At 36.7% G+C, this 24,106-nt stretch overlaps 1 protein-coding gene across 1 annotated transcript in view; it reads right to left on the reverse strand.

The window, feature by feature from the left end:
• Window positions 1–23,201, reverse strand: part of CNTNAP4 (contactin associated protein family member 4) — a 73,053-nt gene extending 49,852 nt beyond the window's left edge. Inside the window, exons 1-7 of the mRNA XM_039346409.1 lie at window positions 23,098–23,201; window positions 21,176–21,314; window positions 19,390–19,651; window positions 16,025–16,174; window positions 8,762–8,933; window positions 2,925–3,031; window positions 400–519 (exon numbers count right to left, since the gene is read on the reverse strand). Of these exons, the coding sequence (XP_039202343.1) occupies window positions 400–519; window positions 2,925–3,031; window positions 8,762–8,933; window positions 16,025–16,174; window positions 19,390–19,651; window positions 21,176–21,314; window positions 23,098–23,138 (991 nt within the window). The 5' untranslated portion in view covers window positions 23,139–23,201. The remainder of the gene's footprint in view (window positions 1–399; window positions 520–2,924; window positions 3,032–8,761; window positions 8,934–16,024; window positions 16,175–19,389; window positions 19,652–21,175; window positions 21,315–23,097) is intronic.
• Between the last annotated feature and the right edge of the window lie 905 nt (window positions 23,202–24,106).

Here is a 24,106-nt window from a genome sequence, read left to right on the forward strand (position 1 = left end):
AAAAATGTACAAAATAAGAGAAAATATGAATAAAAATGTATGTCAGCTCTGATGCACAAAAAAATGTCTAGGCAAGCATTCCCACACAGTTTTATTTGGTGTAAAAAAAAAATTAGAATGCAAATTGTTATAGAAATAGGTGGAATAAACTCAGGCTTAAAAAAATATATCAGTGTTACAAAAAGCAACCCAGGCAGGTTTCTGCATTCTTATTGTAAACCTATTGTTATTGTAATTTCCTGTCTAATTCATTTCCAATATTCTGAACTGAGAAGTCACCTTCACTCTCTTTGTATTTTCCAACTCACAAGCTTTAAAGTAGGAGCACTTCATGTTTGTTAGATTTCAATATAATGAATACTGTATATAACTGGGAGTAAAAAGAATGCATCACCTTACCTGTCATATTGCAGTATACAAGAAATGGCCCTAGGGGGCCACTCCCATCTGAATCGATGTAGTAAAAGGCTGAAGTGTTACCTCTGTGCTTATAAGCTTCACATGATTGCTCATATATAGCTGCAAAAGAACATCTCCCATTACAAGTGTAAGAGCATCATTTTGAATTTTACTTAAGTGAATGAACAATTGTCAAGACGGAGGCTGAAATCTTCAACATACTTTCAACATGCAAGCAAATAAGGAGAAAATAATGCAATAAAAGTTGCATCAACATTTGGCATCAGTAAACAACATTTATACCTTTCAAAAGAAAATAACTGGGAAAGTGTCTCTGTTTACTTTTTAAGCAGTAGCATTCAGATAGGAAATTATAGGCGTAAGTGGCCATCAACTCAAACAGAGAAAGCCAAACAAAGGATGCAATTATGAAGAAAAAAAAACTGATATGGAAGAGAGAGAGAGAGTGAAAGAAAGAGAGAGAGAGAGAAAAAAAAAAAAAAAGAAAAAGAGATTACTGTATGTTCAAACTATGCCTGCAACTGGTTACTTCCTATGAATGAAAGAGCTTTTTAAATAATATTTGGGGAAGAAAGAAACAGAGAAACCAAGGCTTTCTAAATAGGAGGGGCCACTGGGAAGGTAATTCCCTAGAAGGCTTCAGAAATTCTAGAATAGAGTCCTTTCAATTATGTTTTCAATCCCATGCATTCATTCAAGGACAGTTTTGTCAATTTCAGGGCTGTGCATTGCCTAGATCAATGCACACATCTTAAAGCTGCTATGGTTGAAAAACACTCATATCAAAGTGTTGGGGGGTGGGGAGGAAGTGCTGCTAAAGCTGAGTTTCTCCCTTGCAGCCAAAGAGCAAGAACACCAAGCCCAGGACCTGGCTAGTAGGAAGAAGTCCCCAGAACACTCACTGGACAAATTACAAACACATCACTGCTTATATCTCCTCAACATGTCTTGCCTACTCCTCAACATGCCTTGCCTTATCCAGATGAGAAGCCGTCATTTGTTTTACAAGAAAAGCATGAGTTCCATACTAAAACACCTTAGACTGCAGGCTTTCTACAAAATGAAGAAACTATTGTGAGAACATGTCCACAAACAAAATAAATATGGTGTCTTCACAATTCAGGAAGCAGGATGTGTGGATGAGCTGCTTGCAGTATAATCAGGAATATTGCAGAGTGTACAGATAGTCCTTGGCTTATGACCATTTGTTCAAAGTTATTATAGTGCTGAATGAGGCAGACTTATGATAGCTGTGTGGAATTTTGGTCATTGTAGTATCCACCAATTCATGTAATAGCAATTTCTGATGTTCCCTGCCAGCTTCCTGCAAGAAAGTGGGGAAATCAATGGGGAAGCTGGCAGGAAATCATGATCAAGTGAGGTTCCTGCAGCATCCTTGTGTAATGATGGCAACTGTGTTGGTTAGTGACTGTGATGACTCCTCCAGATTTTCCCCCAGATACCTCTCCAGTTGTTAGTTCTGAGAAAGATGAAACCATTCCAGACATGTCTGGAGAGGAATTGATCAATGGCTCCAAGCAGCCATCTGAGAGAAATTTGGCTGAAGCACAGCTGCAGCAGGACAGCCCTGAGGCTTCATATGGGGAAATCAGGCAGCTACAGCTGGTCAGTGATGAGGAAGAGGAACTGCCTCTTGTACCTGATCCGAGAACAAACAGGGCAGAGAAAAGACAGGAGCAGAGAAGGTCAGCCAGATTACTCATGAGGAGAAAGCCTGCCCTTCTTGATGTGCTGCACTGGAAATTGGCTATTTAGCACAGCAGACAGATGGAAGCATTGTTGGGAACAACATGTTTACTTCCTAACTCTGTGTTTTCTGTTCATTGTGATTCTTGTCTTGCTTTGGATTGACACTGTGCCTTGATTTGGATAGTGTCTTGTGAACTCTGGACTTTTCTTGCCTCATAAACCCTCTTGTATTGTGGATTTAATTTTGCCTGAGGGTTTATTTTGACTGGGAAACTTTCAAGTGCCTTGTGGACTCAATGGCCATTGCTCTGTGGACTAGCATTGGTTTGCTTGTGGCTGGATTTCATTGGGACAGTTCTGGATTTTTGGTGAAGGGAATTGCTGGGGAATATTAATAAACCCACTAAACCACAGTTGTGTGTGTGGGTGTGAGAGAGAGAGAGAGAGAGAGAGAGAGAGAGAGAGAGAGAGAGGGAGAGAGAGAGAGAGAGAGAGAGAGAGAGAGAGAGAGAGAGAGAGGACAGCACAGTGACAGAGTTCCAATTCCCACTTGTAATGTGAGGACTCTTGTAAAAGCTTGATTTTTATAGGATTGAATGTCGGCAATCTTGCAAGTATAATATTCAGCTTTTAAAGGGAAACCAAGAAAGTGCTACATAGACAATTCTGATGATTGCATAAAATAGAAGAGCACTATGCATTTTTGAAAAAGACTGAAAAGCATTCTATAAACAAATACTATTGTGGTCTAAAATTCAATGTTTATTAATATTATTAAGTATATTTAGACTTACAATAATGACATGTAGCCCCCATGTAGCCTGTATTTGCACAATTGCAATAAAAACTGTTCCAGGACTGTGAGCATTCACCACCATGTTCACAATAATTGGGCAGGCATCTATAAAGTCAAAATAAATATAAGAATATTTTGGAATAGCATTAAGGTACAGTATAGATTTTATTGCACCTATTTATTAGTAACATGAGTTGTGGGTAATCATTTCACACAGGTAAGGTAATTAGAAAGTAATTATAAAGAAATAAGGGGGAAATTTTCATTTGTGAACTGAATGCAAATTCACATACTGGTGAGAGTCATCAGCACTCTGGAATATTGTACTTTTATAATAATATATGATTCATTAATAATGTAGGTTTTTAGAAAATGTTATCATAATTTATACCTAATCAAAACAGCTATCTTTTATCCTACCCAATAAAAAGATAGAAACTTCTTCAAGTTTAGCTCAACTCCCAGAGATTTAATGAACACCTATATGTAATTTTCTTAGCAGCAACATGGAAAGGATTTCCCATTGCTACTTTCTGAAATTTTTATTTTAACTTGCTAATTTAGCCTACAGCCATGCAGTTTCTTGGTGTCTTAGATCTGATCCACTTTAGCTGTCTAAAAAAAATGTCAAATGCATACTCTGGTGCAAACTGACCATAGGTATAGTTTTTATTGGAAGCATAAGAAATAAATAATTAAAAAATATCATTAAAAAAAATCTGAAATACTATTTTATAAGCATCTTATCTTCTGGGCACTCAGAATGGGAGGACATCAAATAAAGTAAATTATATAATGCATGAAAAACCATTAATTTTATCTGAACCAATTTTTCCAGAGATGCTGGTTAAAATGACCAGATAAACTCTCTTCTGGCATTCAAATGCTAGAATGTATTAAGAGAATAGGATACTAATGTATTCAATTTATTTCTCTCCTCATCTATCTATCTATCTATCTATCTATCTATCTATCTATCTATCTATCTATCTACCGTAAATGCCGGCGTATAAGGCGACTTCCACGAGCGCTGAAATCGGCGCCAAAGATGGGGGTCGTCTTATACACCGAGTCGTCTTATACGCCGGAAATACTGGTAGTTTCCGGCGTATAAGACGACGTTCTAGGAATGCGGCCCGGCTATAAAGACGGGGGTCGTCTTATACGCCGGGTCACCTTGTACGCCGGCATTTACGGTATCTATCTATCTATCTATCTATCTATCTATCTATCTATCTATCTATCTATCTATCTATCTATCTAACTATCCTTTAACAGTCTGGTTGTATGAACTCACATTACCCCAGGGACTTGAATGATTGCACATATAACTATGTGTCGGTCTACCAAACATAAAGCGATCTGTTCTGCTTTTTACTCCAGTCTAGGAGCATCTTTTGCAAGCAGATATTACTATTGTGAACACTGTAAATTCAAAATTTTGTGGCTGACAAAGAGTTAAATGGGAGACTAGTCTCTCATTTAACTCTTTGTCAGCCACAAAATTTGGAATGTCAAATGGCAAATGTCCATAAAACCCAAACCCATTTAAGTCATCATTGTTTACTGGCTTCTTAGCCCTGATGATGCTGGGAGCCTCCCCGACGAAAGCTTGGCGGTTTTAGTAAAGTATATTTTTTATACCTATATTCTCCTGGTGATCGTATTTTTATTTGTATTATATATATATACGATTTTTTCTCTGCAGGAAAAAATTTCTACTATCCTGCTAATGGATGACAAAAACTGATTAGTTTCATAATATGGACCTTTCTGGGATGATATGAAATGTACTTGGTTTAAAAGAGCAACACTGTCATGTCAATACCTTGCCAAGACTATAAGTTGATAACTGTTTAGTAGACTCTATAACAAATGAAGTGAGAGCTATGATTAGTTTTTTCTGATATTAGTTTTATTAAATTTAATATTATTTCAGTTAAGAGAGCCATTGAATGTGTTCTTTAGTTTTATTTTTAGAAAAAATATGTAATGGATTAAAATGAACCAGAAAGTTATACTTTTCATTATTTTTTTTAAAACAATCCATCAATTACTGATTCCTCATTGAAAACCCATACAAATGGACTAGAGATACATCTGGGAATGCATGGATTGAGCACAACACAAAATGGCTGCCACAGAGGATATGTTTCTTTCTAAAATGGCTACCATAATGGGCCTCACTGATCAGACAGCATCCATTTACTCAAAAAACCTCTAGATTAAGGGTGTCAAACTGCCGGCCCTTGGGCTGATTGCATCATGAGGAGGTGCCCACCCCAGCTCCAGCAATGCAAAAAAAGTCGCAATACATCTTGACATGTCACGTGACATGGCGAGTTTGAAATCCATGCTCTAGATGATGCATATTATTGCTGCAAGCAAATAGGATGCTGATCTGATCCTTGTATTTTCAACACTGGTCTTCTTTTCTCCAGTCAAAGAAAATTAAATGTTTTGTTAGTTTCTGACTAGGGAGGTTTTTTTTTATTATTATTACAAGACTTTAAAACACCTGTCATTAAAACAATATTTAAACCCCTATAGTGGGAAGAAAAGGAAAGAAAATGGTCCCTAGTATGATGCCTCTATTTGTAAATTCAGACCCACTCTGCAATCATGTTAAAAATATTAATATTAATGCAAGACAATGGAAGATTCTGCTTTGAGGGTGGAAGGAGAGGCTATTAGATAGGAAAGGATTATGTTATTTCAAATACTCTTCTTAAAAAAAAATCACCTCCCTGGTGAGATAAGATTAGGAAATAGTTGTTGATCCTTTATAAACTGTTGTAGATTAACAGCTAAACTAACCTGCTCACTTGGAGAAAGAAACTTTCCTGAGTGTTTGTGTTTGTAAATGGTTTATGGCTGGCTCCAGGCAAAAACATCATAAATCACTTGAGACATGGGATAGCACTGCGGTGGTCTCTCCTGAATGTGCTAGCCTAGAAAAATTGGCCCTTGGTTCAAAGTAATTCCTCTGCCATCCGCCACACAACCCAATAAAAAATAATAGCTCCAGTTGGCATTATGTAGAGCAGGGGTGTCAAACTCAATTTCATTGAGGGCCGCATCAGCATTGCAGTTGCCCTCGGGGGGGCTGGGTGGGTACGGCCTATTGGGTGGGTGTGGATGGAGTGGGTGTGGCCTACTGGGTGGGTGTGGCCAGCTCTACATTATTCGCATCAAGGGTGCCTGTGGGGGTTTGGGTAGGAGTGGGACAGATCTGAAGGTCTCTGGCAGAAAGGGGTGGGACCAGGGCAGAGCCCATCAACTTGGATATGTGAAGTAGGCGAGGGCCATTTGCTGGCCACTTCTAGGCAATGGTGCATTTCTTCATTCCTCATAAAGGGTGACACCTCCCCAGCATGCACCCGGGGGGGGAGAGGCATCAGGGGCTGGTTCCCCACTGTTTCCAGATGTCCTTGTGGGCCAGGGCCAAGGCAGCAGGGACCGTTCCCTCACTGTTTCCAGGATGGCTTCGCGGGCCACATGAAACCACTTCACAGGCCGCATTCGGCCCCCAGGCCTTGTGTTTGACATGTCTGATGTAGAGCATTGGTTGCATTTACATTTGTGAAATAGATGCTTTGCAACATGTGGAAGTAGGATAAGAGAAAAGATGGGAAACAGATGCTCCATCATGTAATTTTTCTACATTCATGTACCTCTCAGCCATCCTGTGGTATGTGCAGAGACAGACAGGAGCAACTGCCAAAACAGCTGTGCAAAGACATAGTTTTTGCAGCCTTTATATCCTTATCATATCCAAGGCAAAGGATATTTGAAGTTGTAAAACACTGAGGAAATTGTTTACAAAATCTTCTGATGTAGGATAAAGAAGGTTAATGGAAAGTAAGACACATTCCTAAACAAGCTATAGTTATAGCCTGTATAGGAAAAAAGATCAAAGACTTTTTGTATTTTTGTAAGAAGTAGGATCATTCTAATAATTCTTCAGAGAACAGACATGCTCATAGTCACTATAGATCAGAAAGAAAAAATAGGCACTGAGAGTTTTGTAAATGTAGTCAAAAACATCAAGAAAAATATTTTAAAAATCTCTAGGTCTGGATGACATAAAAGAAAGAAAAATCAAGAATGTAATGAATAATATCTTGTTACAACAGCAAACAGGTACTGCATTTTTGTGTTTTATTCCTTTTTCTGTTATTATTTTAAAAGCTATAAAAATAAAAAAATAACAATTTAATGAACGGATGTTTCTAAAACTTTTTTTTTAATATAGTGAGACCCCATTGAAAAACAGTTTTCTATAATTGTAGCAACATGTACACAGATTTCAGATCCATTACACTGAATGCACAGGCCACAATTTTGTTTGAAATGAGATCAATCTTATATCTATAAGCTAAAAGAATTCATCTGATTGACTTGCAATACTGAGGTGTAGATTGGCAAGCTTTTATAAGACAATAAGTGGGCTGGTTGTCATACAACCCTAACCATTAAGCTACCCTTACTTATAATAGTCTACGGCTCCCTAAGGTAGTTATCAGCTGATGTTTAGTTTCCTGGATACTTGAACAATATGTTTAGAAACTGGATCTTATTGTAATTCTGTGTGGGTTACCACTGTAACCAGTCAACAGCTGTTGAATAAGTTGAGGCTGATGTAATATTCCCTACCTTGTTCAACTTTGGTGCCCCCATTTCTCTGTATGTTCTCCTACCTTCATACTGCTTCTTCTGATCAGTTATTAATGGCCACAGACTACTGTCTGCTGAGTCTCATTTGACCCATTGTAGACATAATGAGAAACAGCATTTTCTACCACTACATTATTTCAACAGATCCTCACCCTAACCATAACTCCATATGCCAAAATATTTTATTATTAATTCATATGCCATATGAATATTTCCTAAGGGAGGCAAAACCAAACAACAAACTAGCTCTGGAGAATATGTTCTGTTACAAAGATCTATTTTTGTATTTGTATAGCAGTGCAAGGATTGAATGCATTTGGATATGCTGTTCTTTTTCAAGGGCTCAGTCTTCCAAAGACAGTGTGACAATTTTGTGTCATACAATTTTCATATACCAAGAAGGAGTTGGTAAAAAGAAACAACATAAATTGTTGGGCATAAAATTCTAGTCTATAGAAAAGTGTGAGTTACATGATAAATTCTTTTGATGAGAAAAAAGATCCTTTAGATCCTAAAACTGCTAAATTTAATGTGGCCGATGTTTTACTATTGTTATTTATGAATATATAGAATTATTTTGTTTATGCCTTAGGAAAGGAAGACAACACATCTGCTTATTGGGTTTGGCACGGTGTGGAATAATGCAGAATTTTAATATTCATTATAATCTTTTCATCTGACTTTCCCTGAATAAATTGTGTAATCTGGTCTCATAAGACATTAAATAGATTTGGGAATCTATGCACACCAAACTGAGCAAATTATAGCAAATGCAAGTGCATTTATTATCTATGACTCAGATACATTTTCACAAGACATTTTATTGCCAATGTCGCCTTAAAATAGTGTTGAGGATAGTTTGTTAAGTGCCACCAAGCCAGAGAAAACAGCCATAAATATAGATCGAGAAACATTGAACTACAGGGCAATTGAAATTCTAAGACACAAGTAATAACAGTATTGGTAAAAAAAAAAAAGAAATTTGCCATCCCTTTTTCAAATAACTAAAACTTTAGGGAAAACCAGTTGTTATTTTGTCTTTATATATTCCCAATTTATATAAGAAACAGAAAGAAAACCATGTTTGAAATAACTAGATGTTTTATTCTCAACAGCAATGAAAAATCAATCTTTTTTCACTGAAATATAATCTCTTACCTATCTATAATGCCACACAAATCTATCTGAAGGTCACTGAAATGTCCCATTGAATTTTGTTGAACTGAAATTAAATCTATAGGTTTGCCATCAATGGAAAATTGTTTCATGCATCCAAGGAAACTACTGTAAGGGTTCTTACATTCTGAGTTGTTGACATTAATAGGGCATCCTGGAAGGCAAAACATAAAAGTGATTAATTGGGAAAAATAATTACATTTACAATATAATGTCCTACTGATAGATTTACCATGTACTGGTAAGCATAATTCAAGATTCCAATTTAATTCATACATAATTCTATAATTCCAGAACAAAATAAATGGTATTCCTTTGATGACTTGAAAAAATACAGTTCTCTTATGTGCTTTATGCAAAGTTCTAAGAATTTCCTGATTAACTTTTTCCCACTGATGAAAGCTACAATGGATAAATTTATTTTTAAAATAATTAAATTTATGATAAAAAAAATAGGAAGGGTGCTTTTTATTTTTAAGATTAGCACTGTCAATGTATCAACAAAGAAAAAACTGGAAATAAGCAGAAAGGAATGTAATGCTATAATGATGCTAGCAGAAAGGAAAATACATCAATGACATCATAAAGAGAAGGATATGTAAATCTGTAAGCTTTCATATTCTCTGAAATTCCCCTTCCAGTGACAAAAGTCCTTTGAATAGTCATCAGTTTGAAATATGAATGCTAACAGGTTATGGAACATGACAAATGACACTATTTCTGTGGGATTAATTGCATCTGCCCATGGACATCTCCCACAAGGGCCTGAGATAACTGTTTCAGACACAGGATACATTCATCAGCCTTTTGGACAGACTCTGATAAGAACACCTGCAGTAGCCTTGCATCTGGAAAGTGTCTGTTATTTGATACATTGTAACCACCCCTATATACGTCTTTTGATTATGCTGTGTGATGTAAAAACCTTAGTAACAATAAAAGAGGGTGCTGGAGTCAGCTCTGGGCTCTCATCCCGAGATACCTGTCTGCGTGTCTCATTCTCCATGGGAGACCACCACATCTGGTGACCCCGACGTGATCCACTGAAGGATACGTCCCTGCCAACCCTTTACTTATCGCCTGGAATAGGCTTGGTGCACCCGACGAAGTTGCTGGCAACTGACTCCTCTTCGTAAGTATGGGGGGTGGAATGTCTCACACTCAAAAGCAGCATGTGGAAGAGCTGAGGCTACTTGGCAGGAAAAAATATCTTACTGATCAGGAACAGAAATTAACCCGTCACCTTTCTAAATCTGAGGCTGTCAAATTGCTTGCTTACGTTTGGGCTAACTGCTCATCCTATCCGGAGTCTGGATCTTTAAAAATAGATACATGGAGGAAAATTGGTACTATTCTCCACCAGTCTCCGAGAACCCCCCCAGAGATTTTATGCCTTTGGAAAATTGCCTATACTTTGATTCAAACCTATGCTGAATTGCCTCATCAGCCTTTATTAGATCCTCCACCGTATAAAAATCCGTCTGTTATGTTGGCCACTCCCTTACCCCCTGGAGCTGGTTTTAACCCTTCTGTCCCTGCAAATTTTATGGATTCTGATAAACAGCAAACAACCTCTCCTGTTCCTGCCACGTTGCCTCCTCTCTCCTCTCTCTCTCTCTCTCCTGGAATCATGCGTGGTGCTTTTCAAAAGGCTTTAAACAATGGTGATTTAAGCGTTTCTGAACTATCCGAGACAGAGTTGTTCCCTGTTAATTACCAACAGACTGCTAAAGGGTTAATAGTGGGTTGGGAGGAACTTCCCCTGGCTATGATCAGAGAATTGAAAAAGGCTACAAAAAATTATGGCATAACCAGTCCCTATACTAGAGGACTAATACATTCAATTGCTAGTGCATATAGAATGTTGCCTCAAGATTGGAAAGATCTGTTCCGCATGCTTCTTAACGGAACACAATACATAGTCTTTGAATCTGAATATAAAAGAGAGGCACAAAAGAGAGCTAATCACCCAGGTTCACAATACACAGCAGAACAACTCTTTGGAGAAGGCAATTTTACTACCCTTAATGCTCAAGCTCAAACTTTTACTCCTTTTGCATTTCCTATCATTAATGCTTGTGTTCTTTCTGCCATGGCTTGTGTTGATGAGTCTGGCACCCCGATTCAATCTTTTTCTGCCATTCACCAAACTGCAACTGAATCCTATGCAGACTTTGTGAATTGCCTGCAAGTTGCCATTGAGCATCAAATTTCAAACAGAGATGCAGCAAATGAAATCCTCATAAAATTGGCTTATGAATATGCAAATGCAGACTGCCAGTCCATTCTTAAACCAATTGTTTCCAGTCCCACGGCCACTCTGGCAGATTTTCTTAAAGCCTGTCGCATTGTGGGAACCAATGCTTTTCAAATGGACACTCTTGCAGCTGCAATCCAAAAGGGGAATCAACCCCAAGGCACTTGCTTCAATTACACTCTTCAGATGTATGGCAACTTTCTTTTGCTGACTGGGCAGGATCTGTTTCCTGTCATATTCCCTCTGACCCTCGCTTCTAACTCCTTAATAATGTTTCAATTTCTCTGCATTCTCCCATTTCCTCCTCTCCCATTCCTAACGCTGTCACCCTGTATGTTGATGGTAGCAAGACTTATGGTTCATGTGTATGGAAGGAGAGTGAACAATGGCACACAAAAATTACTCCTCCTCAAACTTCTGCTCAGCGTGCTGAACTTGCTGCTACAATATTGGCCTTACAAACTTTTTCTTCTGAACCTTTTAATCTTATTTTAGATAGTCTTTATGTATATAAAGTTTTCACCTCTTTATCTGATTCATATGTGTCACCCTCACTGGATGACTCTCTCTTCAGTCTATTTCTCACACTTCAATCCCTTCTTCATTCCCGCTCTACTTGTTTTTTTTTCCTGCTCATATTAGAAGTCACCAACCTTTCCCTGGTATTATCTCCGAAGGCAATGCCAAGGCGGATGCTGCCGCTTCGGCCGCCTCCACTCACCAGGACGTTTCCGTCCTTGTTTTATCTCCCATAACTCCATGGGACAGCCATTCATATTTTCATCAAAATAAGAAGGCTTTAATGAAACAATTTTCTTTAACAGCTACAGAGGCTGCGGCTATCATACAACAATGTCCCACATGCAGCCTCCAAGCACACTCTGTTCCTCAAGGGGTCAACCCAAGAGGGACGCAGAGCTGTCAACTTTGGCAAATGGATGTTACGCAATATTTACCATTTGCCCCTTGGAAATATTTGCATGTTTCCATTGACACGTATTCAGGTTTTATTATGGCCACCCCTCAAAGGGGTGAGTCTGCTAAACATGTTATTAATCATTGTATTCGTACTTTTTCTATCCTGGGCAATCCAAAAGAAATTATGCATGCAAAAAAGAAAGGGGAAAATACCCCCGGCTTGCCTGGGATACAAAACACTCTTAATCTTGTACTTTTTACCTTAAACTTTTTGAATGTTTCTGGCACCCCTGGCTCAACTGCCGCAAGCAGGCATTTTTCTGCTTCTCCCACAGATTCTTCACGCCCCCAGGTATACTATCGACGTTTGCCTGATCCCACCTGGAAAGGGCCTGCCTCCCTCATTACTTGGGGTCGAGGCTATGCTGCAATAGACGACCATGGCGAGATCATTTGGACTCCAGCTCGTTGTGTTCGTCCTTATATGGCTCAACGTACACCACCTCAGCCAGGCATATGAGGATCAGGGACTGTGGGCTTTTAATGCTTTTGTATGGGATGCCAGGCGCACTGCTCTTACACTTAACGTCACGAACTGTTGGATCTGCATGCAAATTCCTGGTGACAGTCGTGGTGGTCTTATTTTCCATGCCATTCCATTCAATGAAACAGGATGGAAGCAGCTGTGGAGCATAACTACAGAGACATTGAATATGACATATGCTGTGGGTGCTCGTATAATGGAACCTGCCAGATTTTGTTTTTATAGCACAGGACTATTCCGTACTGCCATTTATTTGGGAACTTATAGTAATTGTCAACAAGTTATTATATGGAATTCAGCAAAGAAATGTAAATCCATCAAAAGTAACCTTACTAAGGTAAATGACACTTATCAAAGCAATCAATGGACAAACATCAGTACCTACATGGCTTGCCTTGACATGGAATCCATAATAACATTTGCTAATGAGTCTCACCAGGGTTATTATGAGTTACCCGATATGTGGCTACTATGTGGCCGTAGAGCCTATCGCCAGGTGCCTAAGGATTGGAAAGGCACCTGTACACTGGGCCTTTTGACTCCTGCTGTATATGCCTTGCCTCATCTCCCTGATGGACGCCTGCGGAACAAACGTGATACTGGTTCCTCGGATCCACCCCTAACATTGGGTGGTAGTTTAGAGACTCAAATCAGCAGAGGGATTCTACCCAATCTAGGAGTTGCCATGAACTATAGAGACCTTCATTTGCTTAACAATTGGACTGTTCATATGTTTAATGAAACAATTAACAGCATTAAAATGATTAATCAAGAAATGGGGGAAATAAGGGAAGTAGTTTTGCAAAATCGGTATGCTTTAGATATTATTTTAGCAGCAAAAGGCGGTGTATGTGCTTTAATTCATTCTCATTGTTGTATGTATATACATGATTTTCAACCTAATATTTCTGCTACAGCTAGAAAAATGGAATCTATGCTCCAGAATAATCCCTTACGCAGCGATGGATCAGGCACCGTGGATATTTGGGGTGCCCTTTGGTCCTGGCTACCGGATGGATCCTGGCTACAATCTTTGATTTCTATTATAGTAACCATTTTGATATTATTTGTATTGCTATGTTGTTGCATTCAATGTATTCCCTCCCTCCTGCAAATGTGCAAAAATGTTACGCCCTCCACTAGGAAGGATGCCTTAATCAGTGAATCAAGATCCCTTCTGGAACTGGAAGTGAGTAACATTAAAGAAAAAACAGAAAAGGAGGAGATGTGGGATTAATTGCATCTGCCCATGGACATCTCCCACAAGGGCCTGAGATAACTGTTTCAGACACAGGATACATTCATCAGCCTTTTGGACAGACTCTGATAAGAACACCTGCAGTAGCCTTGCATCTGGAAAGTGTCTGTTATTTGATACATTGTAACCACCCCTATATACGTCTTTTGATTATGCTGTGTGATGTAAAAACCTTAGTAACAATAAAAGAGGGTGCTGGAGTCAGCTCTGGGCTCTCATCCCGAGATACCTGTCTGCGTGTCTCATTCTCCATGGGAGACCACCACAATTTCCATTAGTGACTTTTCTTTCTAATATGACAGTGGAGCCTTACGATTAATGCACCCAAACTCTTCATTGATATTAATCCAAATTCTAAGTCTTATTAATCCAAGGACTCCTTGTATAATAACATTCAATAACTTTAACAGAGTTCATAATGAAGCCTGTTTATATCTTAAGTAAGAAAATGTTGATTTAAAGTGAAACTATGAGAAATAATAGTAACAATTATATTAAACCTCCATTTTCCAAAATATGCTTTCCCACAAGGCAACTGGACTTTTCTGTTTTCCTTTGAAGGCATTTTGCTTCTCATCCAAGAAACTTCTTCAGCTCTGACTGGATGGTGGGAAATGGAAAGATTTATATTCCTTGCAGACAGCTGTTCATTTGCATTCTTTTAGCAAAAGAATGCTAAAAGAATGCAAAGCTACCTGGAGGCTTATCTATGTCTTCAGGGTCACCTGAGTAGTGCAAATGGGCGTGGAGCCTTCTTGGAACTGTTGAAAGGACTGTGTTGTAGACTGGGGATAGATGTTCAATTTTGACATAGATGGCCTCTTTTGACTTTGACTTCTTTCAGCAAAGTCCACATTTTTGACAGAGAGAACTGCTGGTTTGAAAGAGGGGTCAAAGAGGCCATCTATATCAAAACTGAACAGCCCTCTCCCAACGGAGGGGGAGGGATCTGACATCATCTATCCCCAGTTGCCTCATGAAAAGGAAAATGATGATTATTTCTCATAGTTTCACTTTAAATCAAGATGACTGACAATCTCCATAGACATAAACCTCCTTTGCTTTATCTGAACACTCTGATATAACTCTAGGAGCTGAGCATTCAGACATTTTGTTGCAAGGAATTTTATAAGAAAATTAGGAATAGGAAAATGTTCTTTTAAATTATAGTTGGCCTTCATATGACTTATGTATATATATTTTCTGCACAAAATGGCTTTGCCATTAGTTAAACATGTATAAGACTGAAACCATTGGTTTAACATGGTATTACAGTACTATAGCTCTGTGCTGCTATACTATATACTGTACAATCACTCAGATGCTCAAAATTACACAGTGAGCAAATTTAGGTTTCAGCTATGCCTGTAAAGATCATCGACAAAATAAATTTTGCCACAGAATGCATGTTTACATTATCTTGAAGACTATATTAAGTTAGGTCAAAAAGCACATGCAGAGTTATGAAACAAGCTTAAATTCTGTCTTGAACTATCAATCTCCATTCCCCCAATAAATACCCTAAAGGAGAAACAGGGGAAAATAATAAAATAATTGAGAACAAATGAATCTTGAGAGCCTATGTTAACACACACAGAGAGAGAATGAAATCTGCTTTTTTTCCCATTTCTGAATATACTCATCTGTCTTCAGGGAAAAAGCATGTTTGTTGAGGCATCACTGTATATATGTATCTTTTATCAATAAAAAGGGGGGCTTAGTTTCAGATATTCCCAAACATTTGTAGTTTCCTCCTGCAGTTTTACATTCTGTTTTAGACTGTTGAAAGTCCTTTTAGAGATTACTATTATTGTACATGTTTATTTGTGGCATACAGTTTTGCCTATATTGTAATTTTTAGGGGAAAGGGGAGTAGTACGGTAGTTTTATGTGCATTCAGCCTGATGGCTTTGAGAATTTTATAATAATACTTTAGCCAGGATCATATTCAAGGAACTACAGCAAGCAAGATTTAATATTAGTTTTTGCAGCTCTGTATCAAGAAATTGCTTTCTATATTAAAATCAGATCAATCTTCTTCAAGAAATCTGAAGAATTGGTATATCTCATTAAAGTCATCTATGAAAATAGAGTAATTTTCTTAGTCCAGTGCTAAAGCTAGACAATGTTAATAATATGAAGCGGAGATGTTCAACTGAAATTACAATAAATATTACTAATAATGCTCACGTATGAAACCAAATTTCATTTATGTTTTTTCAAAACTCAGATTTCTGTGCTTTAACAAGAAAATAAAATGCATCTCACCTCCAAAATAATAGGTGTCTCCTGAAAATATATGCATAGGTACTAGCATATGAGATGTCAACATTATTTCATTATCTACCATTAAGGTTATACGATTCTTTTTAGTTGACAAATATATAGAATGCCACTGCCCATTATGTAATCCAGCACCTATAAGGGAAAAAAAATGTCAAGAAATATTGAAATCAAACATTTATTAATGTAATATATGATAAGCACTTCATAATCTTTAGCACTTCTGAGAAAATGAAACTGTCGCTTTAATTCCAACTTTTGTGAATTACTATATATTTGCTTTCTTTCTTTACTGCCTTCCTGCCCTTGTAATACCAAAGAATAGACTTTAGTATTTAAATGTAAGATTTCCAATTATCACAAGCAGATATTTCTAATAGTTTGATCTAATCTGTAATGTCTTTTACCATGACCTCCCATCAAATGCTTATTCAGGTTTGTGTGTGTGATAAAATTAGAGTTGTACAGGTAGTCCTCGACTTATGACCAAAACTGAGCCAGAAATGTATGCTGCTAAGTGAGGCATTTGTTAAGTGAGTTTTGCCCCATTTTACAACCTTTCTAGCCAAAGCTGTTAAGTGAATCACTGCAGGTGTTAAATTAGTAACAAGTGAATCTGGCTATCCCATTGACTTTGGTCATCAGAAGGTTGCAAAAGGGGGTCATAGGACTCCGGGACACTGTAACCATCATAAATTGAGTCTGAATTTTGATCATGTGACTATAGGGATGCTGTGAAAAATGGTCATAAATCACTTTTTTCAGTGCCATTGTAACCACGAATGATCACTAAATGAACTGTTATAAGTCGAGGACTACCTGTACAAAGTTTTGATGGGGTGATTTGATGGTGACTCTGTTGAATTACGCCTTGAAGCTGGCCCACAAAGTGCTGCTACAGTCTGGATAATATCAACCCTAATTATAAGCCATATCCTAATTTCTTATTTCAAAACTTCCATCCTTCTAAACAACTGCTGAACAACTAGCAAAAAAAAAAAAAAAAGCATTGGGAACATTATACAAAGATTCTTCTGCAATAGGAAGTCTTGGTTTATTGTCAGTTAATCATTCATAAATTAATATATGCCATTGTTCTCTGTTTTATGTGGGAAACAAAAAAAAATCTTTATATATCTCTGGTAATGAAGTCTCAGAGCTGTGCTCAAACTAATATGCTCCAATTTAATTATCACATATTGTACGTGTGAAAGCCAGGTCATAAGTCTGCCTGTGGGGGAAGAAACCTGTCCAACCATTCATAATTTAATTACTCAATCTCTAGTTGCAGACTTGATTTGCTCCAATGGCTACAATAAACACTTCAAACTTACTAGCGAGAGAGAGAAAAAAGTTCACAGTGTGCTGTTGTTAGATAACTTTATGCTGAGGAAGCAAGAACCTTTTTTTAAAAAAAAACATGATATTTTATAGCTGCATAAGCAAATGAAAACTTTCATTTATAACTACTTGGAAACTTTGTCTTAGTCACATTGTACAGTGAGATAAATTCCGTTCTAACATAGTTTTTGACTTTTCATTGTGCAAAGTGTCAGGTTGTGGACAAATATTTTACTGAGAGTTTGATTTGTGCCTGCTGTTTAGTAGTCTGTCAGAAAAGCGTGTCAGGCAGTCAGTTAGACATTACAGGGCATGGCAGAAACCACTTAAAATAGGCAGTTGAACTACGATTGTTTCATTAACATGCATGTAATTGGGCTGTGATTTAAACTGCCTTGGGCAAGCCAGATATATCATAGTAAACGGCACATCTTGCTGTAAAATTAACATTTTCTGATAGTGAGCTTAGGTAAGCCATAAATTGACATACTTTCTGCATTATTTAATCTGAGTTGGGGAGTACTGGCATACATTGCAATTGGTTGTGCTGCTACTAAACCCAATGTCAGAACTTTATTTCCAGGATGGATGCTTTGTATAAATCACCACCATGATACTGAATTGCTGCTGGCAATCATTCAATTATCCCAGCTGTTATATTTCAGTTATCTTACTGCTCACTCAAAGGAAAAGATGAAAATAAATGCTACAAGGTGGAAACCTGTTAAATTCGTGTTTTATCAACGCTCCTATAAGCCAAATATGTGATAAAGAATACAACATTCAAATTAAAAGCAATATTAGAATAATGTTTAAGCCATTTCGTTTAGGGTTTAAATATCTGACTCTGAAGATATGGCTTGTGCATAACAGAGCTACCAGAAATGACCTGGTTAAATCCAAGTAAATAGTAAAAGAGTTTGAAGGGTGTTTTTTTTTTAATGTATCTGTTGCAATGTCTTGGTCATTCAGATTTTTAAAGGCCAGATCTGGTAGTTCTTGGGTCATTAACCTTGCTGACATTTCATATATAAGATTGGGCTTTTATATATGACATATGGTATTTTTATTTTTCCCAGTACTTCTGGTTGTCCGCTATTGGAAACAAAACATTAGATTCCAAAGTCACCTAAATGATCAAAGGCAGTGAGAGAATGTCTTTGAACTTAAGTCCTACTTGTAAGTTTCCTATAAATAATTGACCATTGTGGAAGCAGAATGCTGGACTAGATGAGTGTGGCTGTTCCTGTGTTATAGTCTAATGACCTCACAAGTAGATATTCATTAAGCAAGTTCAAGGAAAATTTCTCTCCAGTGCTAAGTGTAAATTAAACTGACTTTTTGGATTGGAATGACCTTCAATGGCCATGAAAGTTAACAATGATGGAACTTGTACCATTTTATCTGGAAAGCATAACATCACGCAACCCCAAATGTAATCTTAAGGCAACTGTAAGAATTATTTAGAATTATGCTCAAATTACTGAATTCAACAATTTGACTTCTTGCAATCAATCTCTGTTATCATATAGAGATTTAGAGATTTAGATTTGAAATAAAGGAAGGGAAAGTGTTTTATCTGGTCCAGAACTCTATCTTCTAGAGATCCAGACAGGCAATTTATAATAAATATTCTGTATTAGGCAGTAAACTCTCTGTGTACTTAGTACATCACATATTTCTTTATTCAAATTATTTCAGCTGAATGACATATGAAGTTGAGCTCTGTAGGAAGCCTTGCAGCAAACATTTCCCCTATTGAGCAACTTTGGTGTTCTTCAAACTTTCCAACTCCAGATGTTTAAGATCAGAGTGCCAGAATTCTCATCTAATGCCATGTCAACTGGGGAATTCTGGTATTTGAATCCCCATGTACACTGGGGAAACCTGGTATAAATGAAGCATATTTTTCTCACTTAAAAGATAAACACACAAAATATTGTCACCAGAATTCTGATGCTAGTCCAAGCATTTATTTTAGAAATTGCTTCTTTTCCTTTTTGCTTCACCTGCAGTGATATCACTCTGTGCCTTTCCAGGTTTATAGAAGCTCAGCTTAACTTTCCCATCACTGAGATACATAAGGAGGCCACCTGAAGTCTGATATAGTTTATTTGATAGCAACAGTCCCTCATTGTTCCAGGTGCGGAAATGAAAACTGACTGAAATTTCATCTATTCCTGCTGTTCCAGGCAATGCTAAATAGCTGTTGGGGTTCAAAAAGGTGACAGGAATAATTGGAGGTTCTGAACAGGAGAAAGATATATTGCCCTGGAAACAAAGAAAATAAGATAAACATTAGGCCAATGCAGAAATGGAGAGGATTAACCAAGATTAATTTGCCTGTTGCTATGATCAGAAATTATGGATAGCAGTTGTATATTGTTCAGCTGCTTCAAGAAAAGATAGTGATGAAAAGTCATATTTTAAATAGCAAATGCCATCCATATGAGAGCTAGCAGTCTGTACTGATAAAAATACAGAACTAGAAGCATCTAGCTAAGGTTGCTAGTCAATACATGATTAAATAAATAATCTGGAGACCCCTCATAAGTATTAGGTATTTGAAGAGTAGAAGGTTGATAATCTATTCTTTACAAAAACAGAAAACTGAACTTTTGAACTATACATGTAGATATCGAGATAGATAATATAGATACATGTATAGAGGTAGCTATACATTTAGGTATCATTTTCCCAATTTACATCTCTAAGTTTGTCCTTTTCTCATTAAACATACTTTTCCCCCAAGCAATTCTTTCACCCTTTCTATCTATATGCGAATAGTTGTACTCCCTTTAATCTAATGTGTACATTTTTGTATATGTCTTATGCTGCAAATTGCATCACAGTATCAGGAAAAGTGCTGATTTTGGCATTTAATTGTTCTAGTTTGCAGAAAAGTTCAGGAAGTTTTAATTGCATAAAATTATGTTAAAATGAGAACTGAATATATTTTGTTTAAGTCCCATTTCTAGAAATTCAGAAAAGTTTCAAATAATTATTTATTTTTCAATCTAAACTTTAAATATATGTAACTAGATTTTCCTGTGGCATTTCTTTTCATTCCTTCTCTATCCTAACTTTCTGTCATTTTATTCTTTTTTTTGTATTTCATTAACTATGCACATGAACACACAGTTTTACATAGATGATGAAAATATATAACTAAACATGCATTTTTCAATATTTTGACACTATCACCTATTCCATCAGGAGGCAATATTTTGGGGCTATGTTTAGGCTCTTAGCCTTAATCTAAACCTATATTCACACAATTAACAATAGGAACTGCAGCTTTTACAAATATATTAAGTGATATATATAAGTGTCAATTTAAGCCAATGAACTGAAGTTAGTAAAGGTATATACATCCTAAGGTAACTTCATTTTTAAAAAATGGTGGTTGAAGTGCATTGTCTCTGTACTGTATTGTTTCCTTTGCCACTCAAGGTTTTATAACCACAGAAAAAACTAAACAAGAACCAAGTGGCCTTCTGAACAATTCAAGATGAACAGAGGTAGTTGGTAGAAGGAGACACTAAGCCATAATAAGACTCATGCCTTTTCATTCCCCCACCACCACCTTCTTCTCTTATTATACCATTTCAATCAGAAAGATTTTTCATAGGCCTAGTTAAAAGGAAGGGATAGGGGAAGAGGAAATTATTTCCGATAGTTTACTTAAGTTTATTTTTCAGAATTAAATACATAGCAACCTTAAATTGCAATTTGAATATTACTATGCAGTGAGGCTATAAGGGAAAAAGAATGAGTGTGTGTGTTTATTCTCACCATTATGTTGATCTGAGGTTTATATCTCTTTGCCAAATCAATAATGTTCACACCATTGTAATGAATATTTTCAAAACATCCATGGAAGTTTTTCCATAGTAATATCCCAGATTTTCCAGGCATTGGAATCCCTCCAAAGCTGAGCTTAGAAAAAGAATAAAAATCAATAACAGTATTAAATAATTTTCTGACAATCTGTTTGCAACTTTGATGACAAAAACACTAGCAACAGAATAAAAACAGCACTTCCCATTTTACCCAATTTAGCATCACTTTCTTTTTTATTTATTCAAAACCTCTTTTCAATTGGTAAATGCGTTAACATAAATTGCAGGTTAAAATGCAAACCTTAAGAATATTTCCATAGGTAATAAGACAATAAAAAATACCCTAAACAAGCATGTTCTAATTCTTGGATAGGGGAAGATTTATTCAATAGTCATTTTAAGAGAATAAAAAGTGTTTGTCATTTCTAATTGAACAATGCCTACCTGTGAATATCAATTCAGAACACACACACACACAGATACACTTAGGATACAAATATACTGTACATCTACATGTATATAGTGATAACTTAACCTTTTTATGTTGATGTTTTGTTCTGAGCAAAGATCCTGTCTTCATGTGATCATTCTAAATGCCTACCAAAAATTGTACTGTGATTCTCAGTCCAATGAAATTACCTGTCCATGTGTTTCACAAATATGTGTATTGTTATTTCTATTTTTTTTACTAAGGATATACATCCTGTTTCTCGTGTTATCATTCTTGTTCTGAACCAATGATGAAGAACTTGTGTCTTCCAGATGTTGTCATACTGTTGCTCTAGCACTATTCACCATTGGCCATGATACATATGGCTGTTGGGAGTTATATTTCAGCAATATTTGAAGATTTACAGGTTTGCAACTTCTGCACAGATGTTACAGTCATGGACGTTCCTGTGCATTCAAGTAGCTTTATTCTATATATAAAGCTGCTCAGCCTTTTGAATAATTCACACAAACTCTGCCTATTTATCACTACCTCATGCTCAGATACTTTTGTTCTATTTCCCATATGATTCTATAAACCATTACAGAGAGATGAAAGATGATAAGATAAAGAATAAATGTCTTAGTGCAATGACAAAGTGATCAATTGCCTTCTTCCACTGGTCTAGAGAAGGATTGGGCAACTTTTTCAATAGAACACAGGGGTAATATGTTTGAGGTTACATAGTTGGCTAGGTTGAAGCAAATAGTAAGTGGTACTTTCTTTTTCACTTTCTGATAATTGTCTTCTTCTCTTTTAGACTATTGCAGCAGGGCACAGACCATCCTTTTCTTACAAGAAGTTTGAACCGATTTCTTACAATAAGGGTCTTGATATTAGAATGGGGATTTTCATAAATAGAGGGCTCAGTTCAAAATTTACTTCCTCGGTCACTGCAACTTCACTGCATTCTAAAATAACTTAGTTTTGTCTGAAACACAGAGAGCAAAATATTTCTTGACCGTTCCTTCCTTAGCTGGACTCATGCTTCCCATGCCTGTTTTAATGATTAACACTGCACATTTACTAGCAAATAGTGAAGGTATAAGAGAACTGGCTGGTGAAATTGTGTTGCCACCAATTCCAAAAAGGAAAGTAAATTCATTCAATTTCACTCAGCAGAGAACAAACTAGCATACCCAACTGAATATCAGTATAAAGCTGAATTTCCTGTTAATGTTGTACTTTCTCATTGTCCATGCTTTGAATGCTGCAGAGCAATAATTTCCAAACCATGTTTCATAACAAAATCATATTTGGTTAATTCTACAGAAAGCAGAGAAGGCTAAAGTCTCAACTATGCATCTCACAATATCCTTGAGTCGCATAATCTCATTTACATCACAACGATAATCACTCTAATAAATGAAAGATAATTTTCACACCTCATCATCAAGGTCCAAATAATTGAATTCTCCCTTTGCATGAAAATGGTGAGTGTGTTTATCAACTGTAAAGTTCACTTGATTACTGAAATGTTCAATGAGGACTGAATGCCAATGCTGATCATCCAAAAGGCTACCCAGAGTGATATTAATCTGGGCATCAGCAGAAAACATTTTAGCATCACCTTCAAGAGGAGAAAAACAAATTGTTAAGTTTGCTATGATAAACAACAGAGATGATGAAGATATGAGACTTCAGATTTCTTTTGTTACATTATTAAAAGAGGGACAATATGACTGTGTATTTGATACCTATATTGATGAGTAAAGAAAGCTTCCCATTAGCTAAAACCAATGTGATGTGATCTCCATTCTGTCCTTCTCTGTGTAGCAGAATCCCATCTCTTTGGCTGGTTTTAAACTTCAGAGAAATTACATCTTTTAGAGCCGTTGTGGATTTGGGTTGAAATTTGTAAATCAGGAAACTCCTTCCATCAAAATCTGCTACATCAGATCCTGAAAGGAAAACAAATGTTCTTGTCATGTATATGAATAACAGTGGAAAACAATGGAGATTTCAGAGGTTATAAAAGGAGGATTTATATGGTTTTAAGTTACAAAACATACAATATTACAAGAGCATTTGATAAATTCTGAAATATAAGATAGAAATAAAACAATTGTACATTTTCTATAAGTGGGGAAACAGGCACAATTTGCATATATAATATGCATTATTGCCCCAATGTTATATACATTTTGCCATTAATAATACACTTTTATCTCATTCTATATTAGCAGAGGCATCTGCAGCTACAATAATTGTAATGAAACCTGAGTTGCAACATCACAGTGCAAACATTGCCCTTTTTAAATCTTGCTAATGGTATGAATATGTAAAGGGAGAAGCTTGTGTTTCAACACCACAAAACATGCTTTACAATTTCCTCCCTTCTGCTTATGGCCGTGTATATGAATTTGCCATTTTCATGGATGCGCACTTTCAATA

Source organism: Crotalus tigris, unplaced genomic scaffold, assembly GCF_016545835.1.
Source record: "Crotalus tigris isolate CLP2741 ecotype Arizona unplaced genomic scaffold, ASM1654583v1 scf7180000017993.1374955, whole genome shotgun sequence".
In the NCBI taxonomy this organism is placed as follows: Eukaryota; Metazoa; Chordata; class Lepidosauria; order Squamata; family Viperidae; genus Crotalus; species Crotalus tigris.